The 22,431-nt window shown below is 38.9% G+C and overlaps 2 protein-coding genes across 3 annotated transcripts; both read left to right on the top strand.

Annotated features, from left to right (window-relative positions):
• The first annotated feature begins 5 nt into the window (after positions 1–5).
• On the top strand, positions 6–18,672 carry aup1 (AUP1 lipid droplet regulating VLDL assembly factor). 2 transcript variants are annotated; one of them, XM_079631374.1, is made up of 12 exons: positions 6–180; positions 979–1,116; positions 2,363–2,513; positions 9,169–9,359; positions 10,355–10,427; positions 11,995–12,068; positions 12,517–12,583; positions 13,613–13,718; positions 13,836–13,979; positions 15,144–15,295; positions 16,533–16,621; positions 17,974–18,672. In XM_079631374.1, exons 1-12 carry the CDS (start codon positions 140–142, stop codon positions 18,017–18,019), a joined length of 1,272 nt encoding a protein of 423 aa, XP_079487500.1. In that variant the 5' UTR covers positions 6–139; the 3' UTR covers positions 18,020–18,672. The 2 variants fall into 2 exon arrangements, with proteins under 2 accessions (XP_079487500.1, XP_079487499.1); XM_079631373.1 differs by having other exon boundaries at positions 13,613–13,736; positions 17,974–18,540.
• Positions 18,673–19,061: 389 nt separating this feature from the next.
• Positions 19,062–22,066, top strand: tubb4b (tubulin, beta 4B class IVb). The gene is made up of 4 exons (XM_079631372.1): positions 19,062–19,294; positions 20,328–20,436; positions 20,541–20,651; positions 20,850–22,066. The coding sequence occupies exons 1-4, from the start codon at positions 19,238–19,240 to the stop codon at positions 21,908–21,910; spliced, it is 1,338 nt and encodes a 445-aa protein (XP_079487498.1). The 5' UTR covers positions 19,062–19,237; the 3' UTR covers positions 21,911–22,066.
• Positions 22,067–22,431: the final 365 nt, after the last annotated feature.

Genomic DNA, 22,431 nt, shown 5'->3' with positions numbered 1-22,431 from the left:
GAAACATCAGCAGCTTCTCAACATGGCGAATAACAGCACAGGCTAAAACGGGCTAGCGTCTCTCCCCCCTCACCTTCTGTTAAACCCTGAAGAATAGTATGCAGCAACCTTTGACAATATCACAGAAAGAGTTTAAATAATGGAAACGCGGGGGATTGAGCAGATGTTCGACTTCCAGCGGTAACTTATTCACATTTAAAGCTTGAAATGACAACAGTTGCAGAGCTAACACAATTAGCCGTAGCATGTTCAACATCAAACCCTCAAAAACACAATCGTATAAAGTCTGTTAGAGATCATTGAAGGATTTTCAAATACCTACATGAGAAAATAAATAGTAAATACGTATGATTTCTGGTTATTGTTGCACTTACGTAATTTAATAAACTATATTTGCCATAAATCCTATTGAAAATATATTTTATTACGCATTCAATTGATCAGAGATGACAGATATGTTTTGCAACATTAAAAAACTTTACTATCTTACTATTTTAATTAAGTGCTGATCTTTTGAACAGTACTATTATGGTTTATAATGATAGTATTGCAGTATATAAAAGTCTGGTTGTGTTTACAGTTAATGAAACGTTATATATTGTTAATGAAACGTTATATATTACTAATGAAAAATTATATTGTTTATATAAACACAATGAGTATTATTATTTGTGATTATTTATGTCAGCAGTAAGGCCTGCTGCATGATCATATAATAGCTGTGTGTTTTTTCTCCACCAAGGCCTCAATTCATGTTGCTGCAAGTCTAGTAGCAATCCTGATATTTTAGAGTAACTCATACATGACAGCAGAAATGAAGTGCACTAGTTTGTAAACTGGTGGAAATCGGTCATGCAGTCTCCAGTGTACACTGCTCAGATCTCTGAAATGGAGAGATGGATGTTGAATTCTGCCAAACGGCTGTTCTCAGAAATAGATCCTGAAGCTGGTTTCTATTCCTGTCATCTGTTTTCACAGGTTACCAAATGATCGCTTCATCCTCCTGCTGTTGTTGCTGTACTCCCCTGTTGGCTTGTGCTTGATGCTTCTGCGAATATTTATTGGTGTCCATGTGTTTCTAGTGAGTTGTGCACTACCTGACAGTATTGTCAGAAGGTAAGACGCCACACTGGAGAATTGATAGTTGTCAACATTTAGAAAGCGCACCAAAAGAGTAAGATCAGAAATACAATAATATATAGAAAACATTTGTGGACTAGGTTTTATGTAGATAATTGATCTTACATCGTTACAGTGTTATTTTAGTATTATTTAAATGCTATTATAGTATTTATTCATATTTTGAATTGGCTTTTATTTTTATAATTTTAGTTTAAGTTTGATTAATTTTGTCATTTTTTTATTTTTCTATATAGCTTTAATTATTTTTTTTATTAACAAAATCCACATTTGTCTTTTTCCAAGGCAAACTTTCTTAATGTTCTCTTCATCATCTTTGTTTTTTTATCTATTTTTTTTTTCTATTACCAGAAATAATTTTAGCCAGTTTAGTTAATAACAATACTTGTGTGACATACATGCTCAAACTTTTTATGAATATTTTATTTAAAAAAAAAAAATGTTTTACAGATTAATTTTTCACACACCTGATTAGGGTGTTTAAAAATTATTAATAATTTGGTGATCAGTCACAAGTTTCCTAATGCATGCATATCAATTCTAGTGTAAAATCTTTTGTCATTTTTGTTTGGCAGATTTAGGGTGTGTTCATACTTGGCATGTTTGGTTAGATTAAAACAAACTCTGGTGCGATTGCTCTGTAAGTGCGGTTCATTTGAATAAGTGTGAACATTGCCATCCGAACCCTGGTGTGCACCAAACAAGCAGAGAGACCACTGAAAAGATGGGTATCGTCCACTTCCAAACAAACTCTGGTGCGGTTCAACTGAAAAATAAATCTAACACGTACCAAAGACATGTAAACGAACCAAAAACTGTACATGATTTACCAGATGCAACCCTAAAAAGGACAGAATGCTGAAGCATGCCTGTTTTTTTCTCGTCATAGTCGCGTTGTTGCCCGTCAAAGTTCGGTACAGGCATCAGAACCGCGTCTCCTCGCAGCAGATCTTCGTTTTTGTGCAACGGAGGAATTCCTGGTGCTGTTTTGACCCTTACACATTTTCTAAAATCTTCACAAGTTCTCAGCTGGTCAAAATGCCATCATCATATGTACACACATATAGCGAGCGCATCTAGCCCACAGCTTTTTTTGGTCCCGACAAAAAACAAAACAAAAAAAAAACAATCTGCAAGTGTGAACACACCCGAAGTTTGTGTTTGTATGTTTGCAGTATTGATGCCAGTGTGTGTGAATTGGCATTTGTCTGTGCTGTTTCAGGTTCATAGTGAGAATAATGTGTTCAGTGCTGGGTCTGCATGTCCGGCAGAACAGCCCGCGCTTACGGGACAAAACTGCCCGACTTTACATCTCCAATCACGTTACACATTTCGACCACAATATTATCAACCTCCTGACCTCCTGTAACACGGTGAGTGTGTATGTGTGTCTCCCTGCATGATGTAATCTCTGCTCTGCTCTGGACGTCTGTGTCTTTCATTGGTTAACTCACACAGTGAGGTCTATTTCTTCTTTGGATGCTGTGCTGACTTAATGTTGGGCCAGAGGCCAGTGAATGAGGTTTAATTCTCTCTGTTTGCTCACTTCAAATGAGTCACTTTGTTTGAATGCGGCGCTGCAGGAGTAACTTGAATTAATTTTCAAACATTAGGTCATGCTGCTCTCATCTAACATTTCTGTATGAGTTGACCTAGGTTTTAGTTAGAAGATAAATGTATGTATGTATTATAAATGTAAACTTTAACTTATTAATAATACATAATTGTACATTACAGTAAACAAAATTGAACATTTACAATTAGGGTTTAAAATCATTCAATTATAATACATGTAAATAGTATATACTAGGGATGCATAACGATTAATCGCAATTAATCGTTTGCAGAATACGTTTTTGTTTACATCATATATGTGTGTGTACGGTGTATAAAAATTATGTATATATAAATACACAAACATGCATGTATAATTTTAAGAAAAAAATATATTTAGATATTAATTATATATAATATAAATTATATTTAAATATAAAAATGTATATAAACATGTAAATATTTTTAAAATATATACATGCACGTGTGTGTTTTTATAAATACATAATTATTTTACACAGTACACACACATATATGATGTAAACAAAAACTTTTATTCTGCAAACGATTAATTGCAATTAATCGTTATGCATCCCTAGATATATAATATACAAATAACATTATATAACTTACACAAATTGCACAGTATAAATAACTAGAACGTACATTTCCAGAAGAAAATGTGAATGGTGCTTGCAGTGGCAAAAAACACGACCCGGTTGCTAGGGTGTTCTTGGAGTTTGCTATGAAGATGCTAAGGTGTTCTGGGTGGTTGCTAGGGTGTTCTGGGTGGTTGCTAGGTGGTTGCTAGGGTGTTCTGGGTGGTTGCTAGGCGGTTGCTAGGGTGTTCTGGGTGGTTGCTAGGCGGTTGCTAGGTGGTTGCTAGGGTGTTCTGGGTGGTTGCTAGACGGTTGCTAAGTGGTTGCTAGGCGGTTGCTAGGGTGTTCTGGGTGGTTGCTAGGTGGTTGCTAGGTGGTTGCTAGGTTGTTCTGGGTGGTTGCTAGGCGGTTGCTAGGGTGTTCTGGGTGGTTACTAGGGCGTTGCTAAGCAGTTGCCAGGGTATTTTTGTGGTTGCTAGGGCGTTGCTACGCAGTTGCTAGGGTATTCTGGGTAGTTGCTATGTTGTTACTAGGTGGTTGGTAGTTGTCACAGATGGTTACTATGGTGTTTGTAGCATTTTCTTGGCATGATTTAGCACTTAGCTAATCAAAATTAGCATGTAGCTATTCACTGCTAGCATGTGTAGCATGTAGCAAGTCCTGTTTGCTAGCATGAGTCAAAAGAGCCAACCCCCATCTCTATACGATGTTCTGATGCAGAGATATACGCCTTGCAAAACAGTTGCTAGGGTAATCTGTTTGGTTGCTAGGGAGTGGCTTGGCAGCTGCCAATCATGAAGCTCCAAAGTCAGTGTGAATGTATAAACCAACCCCCATCTCTATACGATGTTTTGATGCAGAGATATAGGTCTTGCAAAATGGTTGCTAGGGTACTCTCTTTTGTTGCTAGGGAGTGGCTTGGCAGCTGCCAATCATGAAACTCTAAAGGCTGCTTGTCAGTATGAATGATATAAACCAACTCCCACGTCTCTTTGACATTCAGAATGGAAGATATCCCTGTCTGGATTTTGGTTGCTAAGGTACTCGACAATGGTTGCTAGGGAGGGGCTAGGAAGTGTTGAGGTGATTGGGGATTGGCTGTTTGCTGCCCCGAGTCAAACGAGCCAACCCTCGTGTTTCTATGACACTTATATCCTGAGATATCCCTTTGATGTCTTTCTATGGAAGTCTATGGAGCTTGTTGCTAAGGAGCTCTAAATGGTTGCTAGGGCGTGACTTGAAAGCTTCACAATGATCCTGAGAGACTGATTGGTCGTCTGAGTAAAATGAGCCCGCCCCCTTGTCTCTATGACACTGTGATCCAGAGTTATGTTCAATACAAATGCGGTTTCTATGGTGTAGGACAGCCCATTTCATGGGCTGTCCTACACCATAGTACGTGAATGGGGCAACTTTGGGCCGGTCCTGCCCCCCAGGGGTGCAACTTTTACCCCATTGTGTGGTATGTTGTTACAGAGCCTACCAGCCTCTTCAAATGTGATCCAGAGTTATGTTCAATAGAATATCGCTTACTATGGTGTAGGACAGCCCATTTCATGGGCTGTCCTACACCATAGTACTTCATTGGGGCAACTTTGGGCCCCTCCTGCCCCCCAGGTGTGCAACTTTTACCCCATTGTGTGGTATGTTCTTACAGAGCCTGCCAGTCTCTTTAAATGTGCCAAATTACACGTTTCTGCGACATCCTTGCTCTGAGCTATGAGTCTGTGAATTTTGGTTGCTAAGGTGCTCGACAATGGTTGCTAGGGAGGGGCTAGGAAGTGTTGATGTGATTCATGATTGGCTGTTTGCTGCCCCGAGTCAAACGAGACCACCCTCATGTTTCTATGACTCTTCTATCCAGAGATATCCATTTGATCTCTTTCAATGGAAGTCTATGGAACTTGTTGCTAAGGTGCTCTAAATGGTTGCTAGGGGCGTGGCCTGATAGCTTCACAATGATCCGGAGAGACTGATTGGTCGTCTGAGTAAAATGAGCCCGCCCCCTTGTCTCTATGACACTGTGATCCAGAGTTATGTTCAATACAAAATCGCTTACTCTCTCTCTCTCTCCATTTCATGGGACGTCCTACACCATGTTAAGTCAATAGGAAAAGTTTGGGCCGCTCCTGCCCCCCAGGGGTGCAACTTTTACCCCATTGTGAGGTATGTTCTTACAGAGCCTGCCAGCCTCTCCAAATGTGGTAAATTTCACATTTCTACGAAATCCCAACTCTGAGCTATGACTCGTCAAAGTTTGACGTAATGTTAAGTCTATGCGTTTTTTCGTCGACTTTTTCGCCCCTGGGGCGACCACCGCACCCCCGATCGCTTATAAAAGTCATAGCACACCATTCCCGAATAGGCCGCACGTTTTGACACCTCATTCAGGGGTCTGGGACAAAAGCTGCGGGAGGAGTAGCGCGTCAAAAAAGCGGCGGAATAAAAAGAAGTAAAATAATAACTAGAACGTACATTTCCAGAAGAAAATGTGAATGGTGCTTGCAGTGGCAAAAAACACGACCCGGTTGCTAGGGTGTTCTTGGAGTTTGCTATAAAGATGCTAGGGTGTATTGGGTGGTTGCTAGGCGGTTGCTAGGGTGTATTGGGTGGTTGCTAGGCGGTTGCTAGGGTGTTCTAAGTGGTTGCTAGGCGGTTGCTAGGTGGTTGCTAGGGTGTTCTGGGTGGTTGCTAGGCGGTTGCTAGGGTGTTCTGGCTGGTTGCTAGGCGGTTGCTAGGGTGTTCTGGGTGGTTGCTAGGCGGTTGCTAGGGTGTTCTGGGTCGTTGCTAGGTGGTTGCTAGGGTGTTCTGGGTGGTTGCTAGGCGGTTGCTAGGTGGTTGCTAGGCGGTTGCTAGGGTGTTCTGGGTGGTTGTTAGGCGGTTGCTAGGGTGTTCTGGGTGGTTGTTAGGCGGTTGCTAGGGTGTTCTGGGTGGTTGCTAGGCGGTTGCTAGGGTGTTCTGGGTGGTTGCTAGGTGGTTGCTAGGCGGTTGCTAGGGTGTTCTGGGTGGTTGCTAGGCGGTTGCTAGGGTGTTCTGGGTGGTTGCTAGGCGGTTGCTAGGCGGTTGCTAGGGTGTTCTGGGTGGTTGCTAGGCAGTTGCTAGGGTATTCTGGGTAGTTGCTATGGTGTTACTAGGTGGTTGGTAGTTGTCACAGATGGTTACTATGGTGTTTGTAGCATTTTATTGGCATGATTTAGCACTTAGCTAATCAATATTAGCATGTAGCTATTCACTGCTAGCATGTGTAGCATGTAGCAAGTCCTGTTTGCTAGCATGAGTCAAAAGAGCCAACCCCCATCTCTATACGATGTTCTGATGCAGAGATATACGCCTTGCAAAATGGTTGCTAGGGTAATCTGTTTGGTTGCTAAGGAGTGTCTTGGCATTTGCCAATCATGAAGCTCCAACGTCAGTGTGAATGTATAAACCAACCCCCATCTCTATACGATGTTTTGATGCAGAGATATAGGTCTTGCAAAATGGTTGCTAGGGTACTCTCTTTTGTTGCTAGGGAGTGGCTTGGCAGCTGCCAATCATGAAACTCCAAAGGCTGCTTGTCAGTATGAATGATATAAACCAACTCCCACGTCTCTGTGACATTCAGAATGGAAGATATCCCTCTTTGGATTTTGGTTGCTAAGGTACTCGACAATGGTTGCTAGGGAGGGGCTAGGAATTGTTGAGGTGATTCGGGATTGGCTGTTTTCTGCCCCGAGTCAAACGAGCCAACCCTCACTTCATCTATGACACTTCTATCCAGAGATATCCATTTGATGTCTTTCAATGGAAGTCTATGGATTTTGTTGCTAAGGTGCTCTAAATGGTTGCTAGGGCGTGGCTTGATAGCTTCACAGTGATCCTGAGAGACTGATTGGTCGTCTGAGTAAAATGAGCCCGCCCCCTTGTCTCTATGACACTGTGATCCAGAGTTATGTTCAATACAAATGCGGTTTCTATGGTGTAGGACAGCCCATTTCATGGGCTGTCCTACACCATAGTACGTGAATGGGGCAACTTTGGGCCGGTCCTGCCCCCCAGGGGTGCAACTTTTACCCCATTGTGTGGTATGTTGTTACAGAGCCTAACAGCCTCTTCAAATGTGATCCAGAGTTATGTTCAATAGAATATTGCTTACTATGGTGTAGGACAGCCCATTTCATGGGCTGTCCTACACCATAGTACTTTATTGGGGCAACTTTGGGCCCCTCCTGCCCCCCAGGGGTGCAACTTTTACCCCATTGTGTGGTATGTTGTTACAGAGCCTAACAGCCTCTTCAAATGTGATCCAGAGTTATGTTCAATAGAATATCGCTTACTATGGTGTAGGACAGCCCATTTCATGGGCTGTCCTACACCATAGTACTTTATTGGGGCAACTTTGGGCCCCTCCTGCCCCCCAGGGGTGCAACTTTTACCCCATTGTGTGGTATGTTCTTATAGAGCCTGCCAGTCTCTTTAAATGTGCCAAATTACACGTTTCTGCGACATCCTTGCTCTGAGCTATGAGTCTGTGAATTTTGGTTGCTAAGGTGCTCGACAATGGTTGCTAGGGAGGGGCTAGGAAGTGTTGATGTGATTCATGATTGGCTGTTTGCTGCCCCGAGTCAAACGAGACCACCCTCATGTTTCTATGACTCTTCTATCCAGAGATATCCATTTGATATCTTTCAATGGAAGTCTATGGAACTTGTTGCTAAGGTGCTCTAAATGGTTGCTAGGGGCGTGGCCTGATAGCTTCACAATGATCCTGAGAGACTGATTGGTCGTCTGAGTAAAATGAGCCCGCCCCCTTGTCTCTATGACACTGTGATCCAGAGTTATGTTCAATACAAAATCGCTTACTATGGTGTAGGACGGCCCATTTCATGGGCCGTCCTATGCCATAGACAATGAATGGGAAAACTTTGGGGCGCTCCTGCCCCCCAGGGGTGCAACTTTTACCCCATTGTGAGGTATATTCTTAAAGAGCCTGCCAGCCTCTTCAAATGTCGTAAATTTCACATTTCTACGAAATCCTCGCTCTGAGCTATGAGGCGTTTTACGTTTTTTTCAATGTAAGTCAATGCGTTTTTTTTCGCTGCTATTTCGCCCGTCGGGCGAACATCGTACGCCGGATCGCTTATAAAAGTCATAGCACACCATTCCCAAATAGGCCGCACGTTTTGACACCTCATTCATGGGTCTGTGACAAAAACTGCAGGAGGAGTAGCGAGACGAAAAAAAAGTGGAAGAAGAAGAAGAATAATAAGTATGAGCAATAACAATAATGATGCCTTGCTAAAGCAAGCACCATTAATAAGTATGAGCAATAACACTAATGTTGCTTTGCCATAGGCAAGCACCATTAATAATATACTCAGTATATGTACACTTTAGGCATGTGCCGGTATCAAATTACTTAAGATTTTATTAAACATTGAAATGATCAAAAAATCACAGTAAATACATTTAAAATGTGACAAAAGATTTATATTTCAAGTAAATGTTGAACTTTATATTATTCCTGTATCACAGTTTCACAGAGCTATCATAGTTTCCACAAAAACATTGAGCAGCAAATCAGCATATATTATGATTTCTGAAGGATCATGTGACACTGAAGACTGGAGTAATGATGCTTAAAATTCAGCTTTGATCACAGGAATAGATTACATTTCAAAATATATTCAAATTAAATTGTACTAAAGCACTTTGCGATCACAAACTTTTGAACGCATTGCTCAGATGCATTACACAATGTTACCTGTTTGATTCAGCTTCAATAATAAAAGAATAAGACACTTTGAATTGCTATATATCCCCTTTTTATATAATTTTGTAGTTATGTATCTAATCGGCTACATCTAACCATGTTTGCCTGTTTCTCTGTGTTTAGCCCCTGCTGGAGGGCCCCGTGGGGTTCCTGTGCTGGGCGAGGGGTTTTATGGAGCTGGGTCAGGGCGTAGGGAGCAGGACGGAGCTGACAGAGACCCTGCGCAGATATTGCTCATCTCCTAGCGCTTTACCCCTCCTGCTCTTTCCAGAGGAGGACACCACCAACGGCCGGACCGGCCTCCTCAAGTTCAGGTTCAAAACATTATTACAAGTCAAATTCATTTTTCACAAATACACATTGTTTCAAAGCAGCTTTACAGAAAATCATGGTGTTAATGTGTATTATCTTAATGTATTATACGGTAGTTGCATTTAGCAGATTACAAGCAATCGGTCAGCTGAGAGTATATATTGCCCTATGCGAGTAATATGCAAATTAAGTTCGACATATCCAACTTTATATAAATAGCTGGGCGATAATATAGTTTACATTTTATAAAAAATATTAACAATCATTCAAGCAGTTGAGATTTGCTATATGTTCATGTACTGTATGTATTCTGAATAAGTTAGATATACTTACATAAACTTGATATAAAGAGCTAAGCGATAATATAGTTAAAAACATTTTGATATAAACTGTGTCACGGTTGATATTTGCTTTAAAGTATATATTGCTTTATGTGAGTATACTGTATTTATGAAGATAATCTGTAGTGTGAAGTTGGATGCTAGACATAATAAGGTCTCAATTTGTAGGTTGGAAGAATGATGTATCTATTTGTTCCCCATAAACTAATACTATAGTGTATAATAAAATAAACTATATGAAATGACCTTTAGGATGACTATAAACGTAATATGCCTAAAAGAGATTTCATCCGTTTAGCCGATAGCGACTCGCTGTTTATAGCGTAAATACCTGTTTTATGATGTATCTGATTTGGTTTTAAATGTGACTCTACTGTATTTAGACAGTCAGGTGCCTAATATAAATAATGTTTGGTAAGTAAGGACTGCTTTAATGCTGAGACTTCTGTGATTAAATGTGGATCTGTTCTGGGAGGGTTGCCAGGTCCTCTCTAAGCTTTCTTGAGGGTTCCTCTCTAAGCTTTACTGATCCTCAGGTTTAGCATTTACTGCCTGTTAATCAGCTGACAGACACCTTGCCATTAGCTTTTAGATGACGTTTCCTTTTCTCTTTGGGAAATATGCCATTTTTAAAAGCCCAACTTCTCTCTCCTCAGCTCCTGGCCTTTCTCCGTGTCTGACTCCATCCAGCCCGTGGCGTTGCTGGTGAAGAGGCCTTTCATAGCTTTGGTAATTGCATTTAAACCTTTTTTATAATCCTCTCTTGTTGAATGATTTAACCCGATTAAATTCACACACATAATAAGTAAGTATTTACCTCTCTTGCTCTGCATGTGTATGTAATGTAATCCTACCTGTAGTTTTTATGTCAATGCTTCACTTGTTATTTCTGTAAATCACTTTGCTATGAAACCATCCACCCAGGCATTTAAATAAGACTGAATAGCTAATTGTCAATCGTTTCTAGAGTTCCCAGATCTTTTTTTTCCATTCTCAAGTTCTTGTCGACACACACAAGATAGTCTTTGTGTGAGCGTGGATATTTATAGCAGCACTGATAATAAGAGATTCACAGTGCAATAGAAAGACGGACTGTCAAAGGTCGGCATATCGGCTCATAGCGACCTCTTGCTCCCATTACGGCTTTGCAAAGTGGTTTTATTATTATGTTTTGGTGAACAATGGATATGATCCATTCCTTCAGCTGCTGTATTACATCAGGGTTTCCAATCTGTTTAGATGTCATGGACCGCCAGATCTGATTAATTTAAAAGGATGTGGATGTGTAAAGTATGGAAGCTTGTTTCAGCTACAGAATAAATAAATAAATAAATAAAAGTAATTGCAGCTTTTTATCTCACAATTCAACCTTCTCGCAATTGAAAGTTTACATCTATCTTACAATTCCTATTTTCTAAATAATCAGTTAAAAAGTCAGAATTGTGACATTATCTTGGAATTTACATTGTAACTCACAAATGCACATTTATATAAAAACTTGTTTTTCAATTGTAAGATATTCATTTTATTATGTTTTCTTGCATTAAAAAATATATAATTTAGGTTTATAGTTGTAATAATAACTTATGTTTTCAACTTCTCAGGCTCTAAACATTTATACAAGTGAAACTCGAAAAATTTGTAATATCGTGCAAAAGTTAATTTATTTCAGTAATTCAACTTAAAAGGTGAAACTAATATATTATATAGACTCATTACATGCAAAGTGAGATATTTCAAGCCTTTATTTGTTATAATTTTGATGATTATTATAGCTTATATTATAGCTTAATTTAGAATTTGGGGTTTTCATAAGCTGTAACCCATAATCATCAAAATTATAACAAATAAAGGCTTGAAATATCTCACTTTGCATGCAATGAGTCTATATAATATATTAGTTTCACCTTTTAAGTTGAATTACTGAAATAAATGAACTTTTGCACGATATTCTAATTTTTTGAGTTTCACCTGTATGACCTCTGTTACTGTTTTGCTGGTGCAGTTCACACTAGCGTTCATCAGGACGGGGCGAGTTGCTGAATGCCGGATAGGTGGTTTATATAAATGTGGGCAGGGCGATCATGTTAATGATGGTAATTCCATGACGATTTTTTTAATGACCTGTTTTTGCTGCTCCAAAAATTGGTCTTGGTCAACTGGGTAGGGAGAATTGCGTTGTGCATGTGAAATTATGTCTAGATAACAAGCATTAAGCCATCGACATGCACATAACTGTTCTGTTAAAGACTAGCATCTAGGATAATATAAACGGTCTTTCTCTGTTTCTTTTCAGAACACGCCAGAGTCCTCATGGCTGAAGGAGCTGCTGTGGACCTTTTTTGTACCGTTCACAGTGTACCATGTAAGGTACTACATATTACAGTCTCTCCTTTGTCCAGTGGCAGTATTTTAAACGTACAATCCTCTATTGCTGCTCGACAGGCCAGAACTGGTAATACAATAATGAAGCTTTTCAGTATTTAATAGCCTCAGGAGTCTTGCGAATGAAGCTTATAAGACCAACAGTTTCAGGTTTAGTCCTGAATTTTTGTGCATACTTGCCTGCTGCTAAATATTGTACTTTTATTACTGTCACTTGTTTGAAATATTTGAATATATTTTAGTTTTATAAAATGTTGACATTTTGAAGTAGATGCTAATGTTTAATGGTAATGTTGTAATAATTTATTGAGTGAATAAAGAAAGAATCAGAAGCATCATGGCTTTCTGAATGAATAAACTTTCTTTCTCACTCTTGTTAAGTGTCTCGGTACAAATATGTAAGGTGTGATTGTTTTGAAATGCTCTCAACCAGATGGCTTCCACCATTGTCTAAAGAAGACGGTGAATCTCATCTAGAATTTGCCAGCAAAGTCCAAGAGGTAAAACTTTTTCCATTTTTTTTTTTTTTTTGTGTGTATGTGTGTGTGTGTTGAATTCTGTGTACTATTTTATCTAATATACATTGCATGTAAAATGTATATTTTACAATGCATATTGTAATGCATATTTTATACATATTTTGTATGTATATTTATTTTATACATTTTATATTTTATACATGTTTGCCCTTTCCTTTTTATCAATTTCTGCACTTTCTGAAAAATATGTTTGCTTGTGCAGTGATTATAGTCATCGCCAATTGTAGCCTGATTAATGTGTTTACATGCTGGACAAACTCGAGCTACCATCATATTAGCTACACTATCTTAAAGGTTTCCACACAAATAACAAGCAGCACAGCTGTTATCAACATTGATAATCATAAGAAATGTTTATTGAGCACCGACTCATTTCTGAAGGTGAGACAGGAGTAATGAAGCTAAAAAATTCAGCTTTGCATTACAGAAATACATTTTTACATTTAAAATTGTACATTTACATTTTAAAGGGTTATCTTACATTGTAATAATATTCAACAATTACTGCATTTTTGATTAAGTAAATGCAGCATTGTTGAGCATAGAGAGTCTTTCAGAAACATTAAAAAAAAAAAATGAACAAACCAAACTTTTGAACAGTAGTGTTAGTCCGATTTAACAAAAACTGGACTGGTATGATTCATCTAGAGCATTTAAAAAAACTGAATTAGTCTTACTAAGAAAAAAAGTGCATGTAAATGCATGTAGCGATCATCTGCCTATAGCCAGTTGAAAGGGTGTAAGTCATGCTTCTGTAGTAATGAATGCTCTGTGAAATGCCTTGAAATGTAAAAGATTTGAAACCATTTTCCGGTAATGTCATACTTGGTTGAATTTCCATTAAAAACATGTTCAAACAAACCATTATCTTATTGTCCACTGACATGGCTTTTCATCTGCCTAACCTTCAGATCTGTTCCATGTCCGTTTCAAAGCTTCGACTTGTTTCGGTGTGTCGTTTGATGTAATGTTCATTGTGTCCCTCGTCAGCTGCTGGCCACCAAGCTGGGCGTGATCTCCACACAGATCACTAAAGCAGACAAAGCCGAACACATCAAAAGGAAAAGACACACTGCCGCTCAGACTGCACATTCAAGTAAGAACGGATTCAATGGTGAGAAATGAAATTACAAGTTAGATCACTGAATCAACATAGTAGATGTATTTTGTCCTCTAGTGTAACATGAAACTGTTTTTTTTTTTTTTTTGTCAGATTTGGGTGCCAGACCTCGCACAGTGGCACAGGGTTTCCTGGGCACAAGTGCAGGGGCCGAAGACTCACGAGTAGCACGTATGGTGCAGCAGGTGAAAGAGGTGCTGCCTGACGTCCCATTATCGGTCATCACCAGAGACCTGTGTATGTCTTCCTCCCATAATGCTTTGCTGTATGCAATTAGTCACTAACATAAAATCCCCTGAAATATTAATTCAGACTAGCTTCAATAAAACCAAATGTGCCATTATACTGTTTTGTGGCTCCCCTATATGCGTACTAATGCAAAGCTGATTTCTTGGTTTCAAGCAATTCAGTTTCAGCCAGTATGTATTTGGTTAAAGGGATAGTTCACCAAAAAAATTGTATTTGCTGTTGATTTACTTGCCCTCAGGCCATTTAAGATGTAGGTGATGTTTATTCTTGAGTAGAACAGTAAAGAAGTTTTTAGCTGAAACCGTGGTTCTTGGTGATTCATATAATGCAAGTTAACTGCTACTGTCACTTCAAAAAATCATATACAGGCTAAACAAAATTGATACCCATGGCTCCTGACGATACGTTGAGGTCATAAGAAGCTAAGCGATCTGTGTGTGCAAAAAACTGAACATTATTTACAACATTATTTCCTGTAATCCACAGCCTCGCCAATGGTCCTAAGCGCTGTAACGACAGTCTGGAGCGCAAACTTCCTGTCGCATAATGACATATAAGCTGGAGATCAAACGTTAAGAATCTGAAAAGTCAATCTTCCCCCATATAAAAATGCGCAGGCAAACGTAATCTTAATTTTTGATATAGGTTGCGGCATCCAGGATAACTCAAGTATAATTTTGATGAACAACACACACGTCCTCCCTCTGTTGTAAACAAACACAGCATCAGTTCACATTTGAGTTTGCTCCAGCGCGCACTTGATACAGCGACGGAAGATCGCGCTCCAGACTGTCTCGTGAACATGTTCAAGACTGTTTGCTGAGGCTGTGGATTACAGGTTATAATGTTGTAAATAATGTTCCTTGCACACACCGATTGTTTAGCTGCGTAAGACCCTTAATATATCGTCAGGATCCACGGGTATTAATTTTGTTTGGCCTGTATATGTTTTTTGACTCTCAAATTGACTGATTAAATGAACCACAAAGGACCACGGTTTCAGCTAAAATGAAAAAAAATCTTCTTTACTGTTCTACTAAAGAAAAAAAAGGCAATTAAATATATAGCTTGAGGGTGAGTACATTTACAGGACATTTTTATTTTTGGGTGAACTATCCCTTTAAGTTCTCCCTTTCTTTCGTCTCTGTACAGTGCAGACCAACTGTGTGGACACAACCATAACCAACCTGCTGGAGCATGCTGACCAGTTCAGCTCGGAGGCTGCTGCGAGCGCTCCTTCAGCTCCAGCCAAACCTGCAGCTTCCTCCACCCTGTCTGTGATGGCATCCACACCCAATTTAAAGGTACCAGTGACTCTTACATCACTCACTGAAAAGATACAGGTGCAAATGAACCAGTTTTTTAGCCAAAGTTTGTTTAACAAGTAGTGACGTTTGATTCCTGAATGAATCATTCTTTTAATTGAGTAACCGGTCGCGCCGGTTCACAGAATTGAACTGAAGTTTTAAGTTGATGACACAAACCTACATCTGAAGTATGCTCAGCTCTGAATGAGCCAATAAGCATGTAATTGAACTTAGGAATCGGTTCGAAATTAAAGTCAACCTCATATTACAACCCCACATACTTATATTTGCGTGCTTCGGACAGTCACGCAGTAAATTGAGTGTTTGAGAGGTAAAAGGCAGCAGCTATAGCAATAGATGCTATTTATACTAAGTGTAAATAACAACTAGATTCTAATGTCAAACACGACATTAGAGTGAAGAAGAGACAGTTTCATTACCTTTATAGTTTGAAATGTCCATTCAGTATAAACTCGATAGTACAGTCGGCAATACTAGGATACATCCAATCATTGACACTGACACCAGAAATATGCAAATAAGAATGTCAACCCAGATTTAACAGATGAAAAATAGCCTTTTGGCTAATTCTGGCTTTTTTTTCCAACATTTTTGTTCATGTGTTTAATGAAATTGCACTGTCCCCTCTTAAATAAACCAATAAACAAACAAAATTTAGGAATGTGCAGTGTGAAACGTTAGCTTATGAATATTATATGGATAATATGAATTAATTGTTAACCCTGGGTAAATTATGAGCATTGTGAAGCAAGATAACTCAGGATTCGTTTTACCCAGGGTTTAGAATGACCCAGGGTTAACTATTTCAAGTGTGAAAAGCCCTATTAATCTGTCTGGACAAGCTTATTGACTCATTTGGTGCTGCGCAAAGTGTGTGTGTGTGTGTGTGTGTGTGTGTGCTACCTCAGATATGCGTCTTGCGCCATCATCCCAGAACTAGCGTTTCGATTCTGTGAACCGACTCAACCAGTTACCGGCTTAAAAGAAGGATTTGTTAAATAATTGAACATCACTATTAACAGGACCATTTACGATTTATTACACTGTATAAATCAAATTTGCAATATTCTTCAGTGTACCACAAAAAACAAGCTCTGTGTTATCTTATCTTTCTTGCATGGCCTATATTAGTGAATTTACCTATAAATAGCAACTTTGAAGCCTTTTGTCTGACAGGATATTTATATAATATGTCTGTGTATTTATTCAACAGCCAGCTGCCAAATCTTTTGGGAGATCACCCATAGACAGACACATGACCCTACAGGAGAGAAAAGAAGCCTTATATGATTATGCAAGAAGGTAGTTGTTTTATAAATACTAAAATAATGTTTGAAACATGGTGTTTGAAAATCTGTTGTTTGCCAGTGTTCACTAGGTTTGTTCACTGTAAAAAAAAAAATGACGGTAACAATATTACACATTATATTCTTGAGTAGTTGAGGCTTGATTTCTTTCATGGAATCTAACTGAATAAATCATGTAAAATCCCATATTTAGTCTATGACACAAATTAATTTAATCTTTTAAGTGAAATCTGCTTTTTTATTTAAGTTGACTCTCAAAATTGTGTGAATTTGAGTGAATGGAAATTACCTGTTTCTATTTGACTGAGTTATATTCAGGGTTTGAAATGAACTTACCGGCCAATTTGGCTACAACATTTTTAAGTTACCAGCCATTCAGAACATCTACTAGCCGAAATAAATAAACCACTATGTCACAGCTTATTTATATTATTTTACCCCCTATATATAATATATATGTATATATTATTATGATTATATATAGATTCTGCGTAATACGGTGTATTTAATATATCATTATGACTCACAAGTTGATTATTTGCGCAAAATCTGGGCAGATTTGGCTTATGCTAACTTCCCAGCAGGAAACATAAGTAACACGCCAAATTGCCTAGTGTGTTACTTTCAAACCTTGTTATATTGTATAATTAAAATACTGTAAGCTGTTAGCACAGCACAGAAACAAACTTGTTACTGCACTATCATTTTAGCAAAGTTATTACTTAATGAACAAAGCAACATGCTTCAGAGTATTAATAAATGCAGGTATTCACAACCTAACCGTAAGCCCTACTTTTCTTCTGCACAATGGTAATGATCAAAACTTCAAAATAATAGGAACTCTTTCAAATGTTCAATGAACTCTTTCAAAAAACATAACTGAACATTAAACATTACCAGATGTTTCCCTTTACTCAAAAACATATAAAATAACACTATTTCAATATTTACTCTCCATTTTCAGCCATGTTCAAAGCATGCTGGGAACTAACAATGGTGTCTCTAAATAAAACCTGCATAATTGAACTAATTCTCTTAAAATAAATAGGTAGCCATTTTATCAGCTTAATCGGTTCCTCAATTCAAGCCTCAAAACTGTGTATATTTCCTTATAAATGTATCTCTTGGTTTTATTAGTGAAATATTCTCAATATTTTCTATACAACACTGAACCACAATTTTCTTAATAAAATAGACACAATGTTTTTAATTATCACCTTAATTAAAAAAAAAATGAAATTTACAAGACCCTTGATTGTCTTTTTTACAGTGTAGAAATTGTATGTTGTACTCAATTTTTTCTGTTGAGTAATCTGATTCTTTACTTTCTGTTCACCCCACCCGCAGACGGTACATTGAAAAACATGGACTGAACAAAGAGGATGATCTATGACCTTGGACAAAGACACACCCGAGGAATTGTTTAGGAAAGGCCGCTGCTTAACACAAAATCCACATAGACAAAGAAGAAATGATAGAGTTGACCCAGAATGAAACATTTGTGTTTACCAAACATACAGAGAGAAGACTGGATTTTTTTCCTTTCTTGTTTTTGTTTCTTTGTAAATCTTCTTGCATGGCAATCATGCATGTCTTTTTATTATTTCTCTCTGCAACAGAAAACAATTATTTTGGTAAACAATTTGTATTGAGACCCAGTGACCTTGGCACACTTCATATTATTTTTTATAAGGTCCTTGGGTAGAGAATAAGGGTTCAGAAAACATATGGCAGTGAACTAAAACAACTCGAGGTTCATTATGTGGTTAAGGATACATGTTGATGCAATATCAGCTTTTAAAGACATTAAAGATCATATAGAAATGCAAAGACTATTGTGATTTTGTCTCTTGTACTTTATAGACTTAATACATCATCGGAAATGTATGTATCTTATTTATGCATATTTTTTGTGAATGAAAATTAAGTTGTCAGGGATAGATTATATCAATTATATCCATAGGTTAAGACTGGATGCTATTTTCAATGCTATTTTTTGTCATCAGGAAAAAAAATGTAAATACTCTCAGCTTTTTCTTCATTTACACAAAATTAGGTTCAATAAGCTTTAAACCTATCAGAGTTTTTTATTTTTTATTATTACTAGCATTATAATTACTTTATTTCTGCCCTATAAATGAATTAGCACCTTGTAATGGCCATTTGGGACAAATGGAAGGGTTAAACTGTCAAAATGGATAATATTATATTTTATTTGTCCTCTTTAAGCAAGTAAGTTTAGGAAAATATCCCTGCAGTCCTAACTCCTTCCCAAAAAAAAAAATATTTGTATTTTATTTATGTTTTTAGATAAGCGGTTTGAATGTCGACAGCCGTTATAACCGCTCTTCTAGCCAATGGCCATTCAGCCTGCCTTTAATGACGCATCCGTCTGGATAAACCAATCATAACAATCGGCACACAAAGGAGCCAATGAGAATGCTGGAGAGGGCGCACAGCAACCAATGAGAATGATGGAAATGTTGATGATTTCTCCAGACAGAATAAGTAGGAGCACATCTCATTTTACGACCTCATTGTCGAGGGGTTTGAGTTCGAAGCTGTTTGTCTCAGTCATATTTGGGGTTGTTAAGCAAACAAAAACGCAAGAATGAGAGAGATTGTGCATTTACAGGCTGGACAGTGCGGCAACCAGATTGGCGCTAAGGTAAGAACTGAACGAATATATGTATTAATCATTGTAATATATAATAAAGTAACGTTACCAGTTGGGCTTTTGGGGGAAAGCTAATATTCGCGGCTTTTAGGATCATACATGGTTAGTTTATTCGATTACGCTACTATTAACGTTTTTTTTTTTTTTTTCAGTTGGCTGATTTGTGTTCGGTTTATTATTATTGTTTAATCTTAACTTCTAAAAGCTTTTTTGGTGTAGCAGCTACATATGGTTCTGCATTAATCTTAACACGCAACAAGTAAAAAAATAATCTTATTTTTTGAGTCCTCAACTAAGAATCGACAAGTTTTTTTATCGTTTTTTTAAGGACGTTTATTGTATGAAATCCGCACGATTTGAATGAACTAATGGTGAAACAATGCGTTAGTTTTAGGGTGTTGGCCGCGCCTGACCGGCGTAATGTCCGATGCGCAAACGAGTCGGTTCTTTGTGTTGATTTGGTAGAGCCGAATCTTTCGAGACTTTGTTCTTCTACTGAAGGTTTCAACTGAATGTAGAAGAGTCGTGACTTAGGCGAATAGATTTGAACAAACCGTTCGAACGAGTCGATTCACTTAGAAGAATCACGTGTCGTAATGTGGCCGGTTGTATCTAGCTCATGGAAAAGTGCGGGAACGCTAATATCATGTTGCAAATATCCCCTGGCCCCATGCAAAGACAGGATCTGAATAATTCTGAAGGATCTCTTTGTGCAATATCCAAAGTTAAAATTCGAGACATTAGTGCCGTGGTACTGCGCCGCTGTTACTTTAAGCTCCCGGGTGGTGTAAAATGGCTCCGGTGACTTGGCGAACTCCATTTTACAAGTGTGGAGCCCATGTAACGGAAAACTCTGGCAATTCAATATTGGATTAACCTAGTTTTAAGTTCGCTTCTATTTGCCTTTTTATAAACCAATTCCACATCATTGCGTTTGATCATGGTCTAAGTCTTTAGTCAAACTAAATTGAATGGGGAAAATAACACATTTTGTAACTTCACCTTTGAATCCATTTTATTTCAGTTCTGGGAAGTCATTAGCGACGAGCATGGAATTGACCCAACTGGCAGTTACCATGGCGACAGTGACCTTCAGCTGGACAGAATTAATGTTTATTACAATGAAGCCTCAGGTGAGCAGAAATTAATGCCTTTTGTATTTTTACTTGACAGCTGTATTAAATCGCATTTTATCCAAGCATTTGTCCTAAAAGTCTGTACTTTGTTTTTTTTATAGGTGGAAAGTATGTTCCACGTGCTGTACTGGTGGATTTGGAGCCTGGTACAATGGACTCCGTGAGGTCCGGTCCTTTTGGCCAGATCTTCAGACCAGACAACTTTGTTTTTGGTAAATATTATACAAATTTTATTTTTTTACAACAAATATGCACCCGAGAGCAATGGTTTAGTTAGGATGTCTGACTTTAAGAGAAATTATCCGGCACTTGCTCTGAACAAAATTTGAATGGCAAATTGACACCTGATATGGATCTAGTTTCCTTTTGTGTTGAAGTAACTAAACTCCTTACCATTTGTCACCTGATAGGCCAGAGTGGTGCTGGAAACAACTGGGCTAAGGGCCACTATACCGAAGGAGCTGAGCTGGTTGACTCAGTTTTGGACGTGGTTCGGAAAGAGGCGGAGAGCTGTGACTGTCTGCAGGGCTTCCAGCTCACTCACTCCTTGGGTGGAGGTACAGGGTCTGGTATGGGAACCCTCCTCATTAGCAAAATCCGTGAGGAGTACCCTGACCGTATCATGAACACCTTCAGCGTAGTGCCCTCTCCTAAAGTATCAGACACCGTGGTAGAGCCCTACAATGCCACACTGTCTGTCCATCAGCTGGTGGAAAACACAGACGAGACCTACTGCATCGACAACGAAGCCCTTTATGACATCTGCTTCCGTACACTAAAACTCACAACACCCACATATGGTGACCTCAACCACCTAGTCTCTGCCACCATGAGTGGTGTCACTACCTGCTTGAGGTTCCCCGGTCAGTTGAACGCAGATCTCCGTAAACTGGCAGTGAACATGGTGCCCTTCCCCCGTCTGCACTTCTTCATGCCAGGCTTCGCTCCTCTGACCAGCAGAGGCAGCCAGCAGTACCGTGCCCTGACCGTTCCCGAACTCACCCAGCAGATGTTCGACGCCAAAAACATGATGGCCGCCTGCGACCCGCGTCACGGCCGCTACCTGACTGTGGCCGCTGTCTTCCGTGGCCGCATGTCCATGAAGGAGGTGGACGAGCAGATGCTCAACGTTCAGAACAAGAACAGCAGCTACTTCGTAGAATGGATCCCCAACAACGTTAAGACCGCCGTCTGCGACATTCCACCTCGTGGGCTCAAAATGGCCGCCACCTTCATCGGCAACAGCACTGCTATCCAGGAGCTTTTCAAGAGAATCTCTGAGCAGTTCACGGCCATGTTCAGGCGCAAGGCTTTCCTGCATTGGTACACGGGAGAGGGCATGGACGAGATGGAGTTCACCGAGGCTGAGAGCAACATGAACGACCTGGTGTCCGAGTACCAGCAGTACCAGGATGCCACCGCTGAGGAGGAAGGGGAGTTTGAGGAGGAGGGTGACGAGGAGCTTGCTTAAGTCGACTTCTGTTGTTGTGTTGTCCATGTTTTTTGTTTTCTCTTTTTCTAAACTTGTCACCCGTTTATATTTTTTTCTTACTGCATTTCCTGTCACTTAAAACCTTCAGTTGTTCCTCTTCATGTAAATGTCAATAAAACAAATTCAAGAACGTAACTGGTTTACTCGTGTTTCTGTATTCTTGACAAGGGGTCAGTACAAAGTTTCTCTTATTCTTTCAGGTTTAAAGATGTGGAAAAGGTATTACATTCTATTAAAGTTCTTTGAGCTCTGGAATGGTCAGGTCTTTGCTGTTCTTATACATGTAACCATTAGATTTAAGGTTTTGCAAGTGCTGGTAGTTCAGCTGAAAATGCCCATTTAAATACCCTTATTAATGTGACCACTCAAAGAAAACTGCTAGTGTTAGTGGTTCTGAATTCAAAGTCTAGATTCCTAGTCCATATCCATATTTTTCTAGACTAGCTCTGAATATGGGTATAAAAGATCCTTCAAATGGCATCAATTTTTTTTTAAAGTGC

This window comes from Phoxinus phoxinus, assembly GCF_949152265.1.
Source record: "Phoxinus phoxinus genome assembly, chromosome: 12".
Classification (NCBI taxonomy): Eukaryota; Metazoa; Chordata; class Actinopteri; order Cypriniformes; family Leuciscidae; genus Phoxinus; species Phoxinus phoxinus.
The sequence above is the reverse complement of the archived record's forward strand: the minus strand, read 5'-3'. Positions and strand labels throughout refer to the sequence as shown.